This window comes from Podarcis vaucheri (assembly GCF_965113315.1).
Source record: "Podarcis vaucheri genome assembly, chromosome: 16".
NCBI classification, from domain to species: Eukaryota; Metazoa; Chordata; class Lepidosauria; order Squamata; family Lacertidae; genus Podarcis; species Podarcis vaucheri.
The window spans coordinates 5,596,068-5,605,133 of NC_138754.1; the positions used below are offsets into that span (position 1 = coordinate 5,596,068).

The window sequence follows — 9,066 nt, forward strand, 5'->3', positions numbered from 1 at the left end:
AAAGAGCAGCAGAGGTAGTTTTCACACAGGTGTAGTCTCTGACTGTGTGCATGCAGCCCGTTAAGAGAAGCTACATATACGGGTGGGGGGAGAGTGACCCCCCAGTGTGGTGTAGTGGTTAAGAGCGGTAGTCTCGCAATCTGGGGGACCGGGTTCGCGTCTCCGCTCCTCCACATGCAGCTGCTGGGTGACCTTGGGCCAGTCACACTTCTCTGAAGTCTCTCAGCCCCACTCACCTCACAGAGTGTTTGTTGTGGGGGAGGAAGGGAAAGGAGATTGTTAGCCGCTTTGAGACTCCTTAAAGGGAGTGAAAGGCGGGATATCAAATCCAAACTCTTCTTCTTCTTCTTCTTCTTCTGTTGCTGCAACTGCTCCACAGAGTACGGACCTAAAAATAGCTGCCCAGGCGCTAGGCTAGATTGATGTGCACACATATCCAGAGCTGCGAAAGCAACCGTTAAGTGTTGCATACCCTCCAACATTTATCCGATGAAAATAGAGACGTCCCATTCCTTAACAATAATTTTACTGCCCACTCTGGGCAGCTCCCAACATACTGTATTATTATTATTAATTTTTTTTATTATTTATTAATTTTGTCTCTATACCCGTAGATCTCATAGCATAAAAATACATTATTATAAACACCCAATGCATAATAATAACGTGAACAAAACCAAACAATAATGCCCCCCCCCCCAATTTTTTTAAAAGGGCATTGGATGTCAATCAGCCCAAGGTCTGGTTGAAGAGGAACGTTTTTGCCTGGCACCCAAAGGTTTATAATGAAGGCGCCAGGCGAACTTTCCTGAGGAGAGCATTCCACAGATGGGGAGCCACTGCAGAGAAGGCCCCGTTCTTGTGTTGCCAGCCTCCGGACCTCTCGTGGAAGAGGGCATGTGAAGAAGGGCCTGGGATCTCAGGGTCTGGGTTGGCTCATATGGGGAGAGGTGGTCCTTAAGGTATTGCGGTCCTGAGCTATTTAAGGCTTTCTAAGTCAAAACCAGCACTTTGAATTGGACCCAGAAACTAATTGTCAGCCAGAGCAGTTGGACCAGGATCAGTGCAAGATGCTCAAACCATCTTGCCCCGGTGAGCAACCTGGTGGCTGAATTCTGCGCTAGCTGAGTTTCCTAGTCCTCATTGTTCTCAACAAAGGGCTGATTAAAGTAGCAGCATGCATTATACAGTAGTAACAGTAAAAGGGCTCCTGACCATTAGGTTCAGTCATGGCTGACTCTGGGGTTGCGGTGCTCATCTCGCTTTATTGGCCGAGGGAGGTGGCATTCAGCTTCCGGGTCATGTGGCCAACATGACTAAGTCACTCCTGGTGAACCAGAGCAGTGCACAGAAACACCATTTACCTTCCCGCTGGAGCGGTACCAATTTATCTACTTGCACTTTGACGTGCTTTCGAACTGCTAGGTTGGCAGGAGCAGGGACTGAGCAACGGGAGCTCACCCCGTGGCGGGGATTCGAACCACCAACCTTCTGATTGGCAAGTCCTAGGCTCTGTGGTTTAACCCACAGCACCACCCGCGTCCCTTGTACAGTGGTACCTCAGGTTGAAGACGCTTTAGGTTACAGACGCTTCAGGTTACAGACTCCGCTAACCCAGAAATATTACCTCGGGTTAAGAACTTTGCTTCAGGATCAGAACAGAAATCGCGCGGCAGTGGCATGGCGGCAGCGGGAAGCCCCATTAGCTAAAGTGGTGCTTCAGGTTAAGAACAGTTTCAGGTTAAGAACGGACCTCCAGAATTAACTAAGTTCTTAACCAGAGGTACCATTGTATACCAAGTCCATGTCTCTGAGTAGTGCTGACACTGGCTGTCCACAGCTGTCCAGGGTTTCAGACAAAGGAATCTCTCCTAACGCTCCCTGGAGACGTCATCGGGCATTGAACCAGAGACCTTCTGCATGCAAAGCAGACGCTCTACCAATGAGCTAGGACCCTTATCCCAAATTACGCCCCCAGAATGTGCTTCAGAGCAGCCTTGAAGGAGAAACACGGAAAGATAACGTTTGATACGGAATCCGCAGCAGCCTGGCTAATTCACATTTTCCGAGCAATTAGCCCATTACTATCACTTTGCTAAATATCATTAGATCGCGCGGTGGACGTGGTTGGGGCGATTTCCCCCTCGGCAAAACAGCCAGCTTGAGAGCAAGAGGAGGGGAGGGGAAGCCTTTTCCCTGTCTCTCTCTCTCGTCTCCTGCCACAGCCCAATCAACCCAAAGGAGTCAAAGTTTCTAGCCTGCAAGCCTGTTGAGTAGCCCTACCTGCCCACACATTCTGAATGCCATGGAGAGTCTGGAGAGAAGGCGAGCGAATGAGACCCGGAACTTCTACACGCATCTCAAAAGAATGATAGGAAATTGAAGCTGCGCCAGGATACAGGGGAGAGTTTAAGGGTTACTGGAAGCAATTCTACAGCACCCCTTGGAGGCAGCATCGCCTCTGAATACCAGTTGCTGGAAACTGCAGGAAAGGAGAGGGTCTTGTGTTCAGATCCTGAGGGCACAGGCAACTGGTTGACCACTTTTGAGAACAGGACGCTAGACTAGATGGGCCACTGCCCTGATACAGAAGGCTCCTTACATTCCAAGGATTCCCTAGTGGAACTTGTTGGCAGGGCGGAGGGTGATGGATATGCTGCAACACTTTGCTGCAGCACCACACATTTTACACTCCCAAGAAGCAGAAACATCTCCACCCACCCATCCACTTTCTTCTCCTTTTAATGTGCCTCACCATCTACCCCGATCTAAGCCCAGAGCTAGCATTTCCCTCTTCCCTTCATCTGCGACAGATCCCCTCCGTCGGAGCTGAAGTGCGTGATGATGGAATAGCAGACGTCCTCCAGTTCCCTCTTCCGTTCCTCGTACTCCTTCTTCGGGGCTCTCCGGTTGCCCTCCATCCACGCGGCCGTCTCCTCGCACATCTCCAGGACCCTCCTCTTCGCCCGGTCGTCCAGAGCCTTCTCCTCGACAGCCACCCTCTTCAGCTGTAGAGTGCTGGCCTCCAAAGAGTTCAGGGCTTCGTTCTTCTCCTGCTCTGCCTTCTCCTGAGCCCAGTACTCTTCCTCCTCGTGGATGATTCGCTCCATCTCCTCTCTGTCCAACCGGCCACGGGTGTCTGTGATGGTCAGCTGGTTTTGGTTGCCAGTGCACCTCTCCGTAGCAGTCACGGTGAGAATGTTGTTGTGGTCAATGTGGAAGGTGACCACGATTACCGGCACGCACCGCGGGGCAGGTTGGAGCCCGCCCAGCGTGACCGTTCCAAGAAGCCGGTTGTGTTTGGTCAACGTCCGCTCCCCTTCGTACACTTGCAAGAAGAGGCTGTTTTGGTTGTCCTCCGTGGTGGAGAAGTTCCTGGTTTCCTTGGTGGGGATAGGAGAGTTGCGCTTGACCACGACGTCCATCACACCTCCCACCGTCTCCAGCCCCAAGGAGACAGGAGTCACGTCCAACAGGAGAAGGTTCTGCAAGCTTTGGTACCGGTGGCCGGTCAAGATGGCAGCCTGAATGGCCGCTCCATGGGCCACCGCCTCATCTGGGTTGATGACCCTACACAAGTCTTGCCCGTCAAAGAACTGCGAGAGGAGTCTCTGGATCATGGGGATGCGGGTGGAACCCCCGACGAGGACAACGTCGTCAATCTGGGTCTTCTTGATGCCAGCCTCCTCCAGCGCCCTCTCCACATAGACCATGGTGGACTGGAAGAGGTCAGAGCACAGGTCCTCAAAGCTGGCCCTGGTGATGGTTGTGTGGAAATCCACCCCCTTGTAGAGGGAGTCGACGGAGACGATGGCCGTGATATTAGAGCTCAGGACTCGCTTGGCCTTCTCGCAGGCCACCTTCAGCCTCTGCTTTGCCTTGTTGCACTGGCTGAAGTCCTCCTTGTGTTTCCTCTTGAACTCCTGGGTGAGCTGGTCCACCAGCCGGCGATCAAAATCCTCCCCACCCAGGTGGGTGTCCCCAGCCGTGGCCACCACCTCGAAGACACCGTCTTGGGCAGTGAGGACGGAGACATCAAAGGTTCCCCCGCCCAGGTCGAAGATGAGGATGTTCCTCTTCTCCTTCCACTGCCTGCTATCGTTCAGGCCGTAAGCGATGGCAGCTGCCGTGGGTTCGTTGATCAGCCTAAGGACCTTGAGCCCTGCAATCGCGCCCGCGTCAATTGTTGCCTGGCGCTGGGCGTCGTTGAAGTATGCCGGGACGGTGATGACGGCCTGAGTGACCGGGCGGCCCAGGTGGGCCTCTGCCACCTGCTTCAGCTTGGACAGCACCATTGCTGAGATTTCCTCCGGGTAGAAGGACTTCTCCAGCCCTCTGTGCGACACGTGGACTTTGGCTTCGCCGCCACCGCCGGCAGCTACCCGGAAAGGCCAGTGGTTCAGGTCAGACTGCACTGACGGGTCTTCGTACCTGCGGCCGATGAGCCGCTTGGCACCAAAGATGGTGTTCTCTGGGTTAAGGCCCCGCAGCAACTCGGCCGGCTCCCCCACCAGGCGTTCCTTGTCAGTGAAAGCCACACAGCTGGGCGTGGTGTGGTTGCCATGGTCGTTGGCAAGGACGTCCACCTTTCCTTTTTGGCAGACTGCCACGCAGGAGTAGGTGGTGCCCAGGTCTATGCCCACGGCTGGGCCCCTGGGGCGAGTTCTGGACGCTGCTGTTTTAACCCTGGAGGTAGACACTGGCGGGGAGGCATTGCTGCTGTTGGTGATGTCTTGAACTTTCTCATGGCTGAGGTCTGCTCCCATCGGTGGACCTTTTCCCCCAGGCCCCCAGCCCTTCTGCCAAAGATGGAAAATTGGCAACCCTGGGGAAGCCGGGTCGGGGGAGAGCTCTTGGCTCTTGTGGGAGGTATTCCCTCTGTCTCTGTCCTTGATATTTTCTCCAAAGAGGACAGGTGGTCTGCCCATCATGGGATATGTCACAATAGGCCCTGTGGGGACTAGCTTTGCCTCAGGGCCTCAGCAGATCTCCTCTTCATACTTAACCTGAGTTTCAGCCCTCCCGCCCATTGAGATCTTTGGGGAGACAGGGAGACACAAGGTCTGGCATCGCTTTGGTAAGTACATGGTTGGTTGTAAGCACCAGAGACTCTAGAACTCCCTCCCTTGGGGCAAGCTGATTGAGACAGTTCCTGTGATGGCCTGGGACTTGGGATCGGACTCGGAACCAGAGGAGTCTCAGTCTGCACCAGACCCTTTGCCTCAGGCATCATCTGAACCAAGTCTGGGGCCTGATCCTGAAGAGTCCCAGTCTGCACAGGTTCCCCTGCAACAAGCACCAGCTGGGCCGAGTCAGGAGCCTGAGCCTGCCCTGGCTCCAGATGCGGGGATTACCTCATTGCCTTCAGCTGGGCAATCACTTGCAGCTGCTCCACTACCAGTTGGGTCAGGGGAGGCTGAGGCGGCCCCTGGGTCTAGTAACCCACCGACGTCTCCCGAGCTGCAGAGACTCAGGTCTGAGAGAAAGAGAGACCTGAGTACTTGCAGGATGAGTGCTTGCCTTCGGGTAAAACAGGGAGGTGAGTCGCTGGGGGATCAGGACCGGCCGTTACCCCGACAGAGATAAAAGGCTGCTGGATCCTGCCCCAGGTTGTGGGAGCAACATTGCTGTTTGCCAGACCCTGCCCCTGTCCTTGCCTGGTTTCCTGCCTCGTGTCCTGCCTTGACCCTGTCGGACTGACGCCTAGCGGAACCTATGGATTCTGGACCAGACCTGGACCGCGGTTCTCGAGTTACCCCCGGGCCCAGCACAGTTCCCTGTAAAACGTTCTGGAAACTTAAGAACACAGCGAAAGCCTTGTGAGAACAGAACGCTGGACTAGATGGACCACTGGCCTGACCTAGATGGCCAGCTGGATGCCCTTCCTGGGGAACCGATAAGCAGGACTGTAGCACAAAAGCACTCCCCGCCCACCTTATGGTTCTGAATATAGAACTGGCCTTAGTATAAGACTACTTCTTATATCTATTTAGCTCAGAACTGCCCACACTGACTGGCAGCAGCTCTTTAGGGTTTCAAACTGGAGGTGTTCTGAGCACTTCCAGCAGACGCCACTTGGGACCTGTTGCATGCTATACAGGTGTTCCAGCAACTGAACCATGGACCTCCCACCATCTTTTGTTCAAATGCTGCTTTGGATACTGTGGAACCTTGGTTCTCAAACTAAAATCCATTTCGGAAGCCTGTTCGACTCCCGAAACGTTCGAAAACCAAGCAGCGGCTTCCGGTTTGTGCAGGTGCCACAGAAACAATAGCTGACAACCGCATTGGATGTTCAGCTTCCGAAAAACGTTTGAAAACTGGAACACTTACTTCTGGGTTTTTGATGTTCGTCAGATAAGCCGTTCGAGAACCAAAGTTCCACTGTACTTTTTCCCTTTGTTTTAATAAGCTAAGTGGGATACAAAAATAAAGCAAACCCTGGATGCATACATCAAAGAGGCAGGACAACTTTCCTTCCTTTCCTTTCAACCCTTATTTTTTTTTTAATGTGCCCTGTAGGTGGAACAATGCCCTCTGGCAGTTTTGGCGATTTCATTCCATCTCATCACTGGGGTCCTCATTATTCTTCTCCACTGCCACGTTCTGGTCCTCCCCAGATGTCCCTCCTGTTCTCTCGCTCTGGGTGAGGGAAGTGCAGATCGAATCCCATGCTTCTTCCAGGTCCTTCTGACGCTGCTCACACTCCACCTTCTCGGCCAAAGGGTTGCCCTCGAGCCAGGAGGTGGTGCTGTTGCACATCTCCAACATCCGCCTCTTGGCCTTCACATCCAGCACCTGCTCCTCAGCCACCCTCTTCAGTTCGAGGGTGCAGGACTCCAAGGAGTTCATGGCCTCAATCTTCTCCTTCTGGGAAACATCGCTCACCCTGAACTCTTCTGCCGTCTGAATGATCTTCTCTATCTCCTCTTTGCCAAGGCGGCCCTGAGTGTCCGAGATGGTGAGGTGGCTGGTGTTCCCCGTCTCCACGTCCTTGGCGGAGACGGTCAGGATGTTGTTCTCGTCGATGGCGAAGGTGACGACAATGACGGGGACCCCACAGGGGGCCGGAGGGATGCCTTTCAAGGTGAACGTGCCCAGGAGGTGGTTGTGCTTGGTCAGGGCTCTCTCCCCTTCGTACACCATGAAGAAGATGGTGTCTTGGTCATCCTCCGTGGTGGTAAACTCCATGGTTTCTTTCGTGGGGACAGGCGAGTTGCGCTTGATGATGGTCGCCATGACCCCGCCTTGGGTGTTGATCCCCAGAGACAAAGGAGTGACATCCAGGAGGAACACATTCTGCATCTTCGGAGTCCGGTTGCCTGTTAAGACAGCAGCCTGGATGGCTGCACCGTAAGCCACTGCTTCATCGGGGTTGATGCCCTTGCATAGCTCCTTCCCGTTGAAGAAGTCCTTCAACATCTTCTGGATCTTGGGGATGCGGGTGGAGCCCCCGACCAACACGATGTCCTTGATGTCACCCTTGCTCATCTTGGCGTCTTTCAGAGCCCTCTCCAAGGGCTTCAGGGTGGCCCGGAAGAGGTCAGAGCACAGGTCCTCGAAACGTGCCCTCGTGATGGCCGTGTGGAAGTCGATCCCTTGGTAGAGGGAGTCGATGGAGATGCTGGCATTGCTGCAGGAGCTCAGCGTGCACTTGGCGCGCTCGGCCGCAATCTTCAACCTCTGCATGGCCTTCTTGTCCTGACGGACGTCCTTCTTATACTTCTTCCGGAACTCCTCCGCAAGGTAGCTCACCAACCTCTTGTCGAAGTCCTCGCCGCCCAAGTGAGTGTCCCCCGACGTGGCTTTCACCTCAAAGATGCCGTCCTCAGCAGAGAGGATGGAGATGTCAAAGGTGCCCCCGCCCAGGTCGAAAATGAGGATGTTCCGGCAACCTGCCTCCTGGTTCCTCACATCGAGGCCGTAGGCGATAGCGGCGGCCGTGGGCTCATTGATAATCTTCAGGATCTGGAGGCCGGCGATGGCCCCGGCGTCAATGGTGGCCTGCCGCTGGGCATCGGTGAAGTAGGCCGGCACTGTGACAATGGCTTGGGAGATGGAACAACCTAGGTAGGCCTCGGCTGTCTGCTTCATCTTGACCAACACCATGGCCGAGATCTCCTCAGGGTAGAAGGTCCTCTGCTTCCCCTTGTGGGACACCTGGACCTTGAGCTTGCCCTCATGGTTGACCACGGTGAAAGGCCAGTGCTTGATGTCCTCCTGGACTGTGGCGTCCTCATATTTCCTGCCAATCAACCGCTTGGCGTCGAACACTGTGTTCTGGGGGTTGAGAGAGGCCTGGCTCTTCGCTGGGTCCCCAACCAGGTGTTCGCTGCTGGTGAAGGCCACATAGCTGGGTGTTGTGCGGTTCCCTTGGTCGTTGGCGATAATCTCCACTTTGTCATGCTGGCAGACAGCCACGCAGGAGTAGGTAGTGCCGAGGTCAATACCTATGGCCAGGGCATTCTGCTTAGGCATGGTTGTTTACGTCAGGCTCCTTTTTGGTTGAGGTTGACCAAGAAATGGGAGGGGATAGATGATCCCATGAGAGTTTTGCTGGCCTCTCTCTCTGTGTCCGTCTGCTTTGCCTTCCCCCCTCTCTTCAAGACCAAAAAGTTGGCTGACCAGGACTTAGATTTTTTCTCGGGGTGATGGCATCTTCTCCCTTGCCTATAGCTGGGCAGTTGGGATTTTTTCTTATGGGCTCAGTGGGGTGGCACCCTCATCTTCAAACCCATACCGATGACTTCACCATCACACATCACAATGGGAGTTGAGTAGACAATTCTGAAGCCGCTTGCCTGGACCACACCCTAAGAACATAAGAATCTAATAAGAGCCCTGGTGGATTAGGCTGATGGGCTATCTAGCACAGCATACTGTTCTTACAGTGGCCAACCAGATGCCTGTGAGAAGCCAGCAAACAGGATTCAAGCCTAAGAGCAGTCTCTCATCCTCAGGCTTCCAGTAACTAGTATTCAGAAACATTAGGGTCTCCAGCTGTGAAGGCAAGAGCATAGCCATTGTGGCTAGTAGCCATCAGCAGCCTTACCCACCGTGAATTTC

The 9,066-nt window shown here is 54.1% G+C and overlaps 1 protein-coding gene and 1 pseudogene across 2 annotated transcripts; both read right to left on the bottom strand.

Annotated features, from left to right (window-relative positions):
- Window positions 1-2,724: 2,724 nt before the first annotated feature.
- Window positions 2,725-4,907, bottom strand: LOC309521242 (heat shock 70 kDa protein 1B pseudogene; annotated as a pseudogene). Its single transcript has one exon. The product of its transcript is annotated as a heat shock 70 kDa protein 1B pseudogene (transcript).
- Window positions 4,908-6,481: 1,574 nt separating this feature from the next.
- LOC309521314 (heat shock 70 kDa protein 1-like) lies at window positions 6,482-8,767 on the bottom strand. The gene has a single exon (XM_082203681.1). It carries the CDS (start codon window positions 8,476-8,478, stop codon window positions 6,556-6,558), a length of 1,923 nt encoding a protein of 640 aa, XP_082059807.1. The 5' UTR covers window positions 8,479-8,767; the 3' UTR covers window positions 6,482-6,555.
- Window positions 8,768-9,066: the final 299 nt, after the last annotated feature.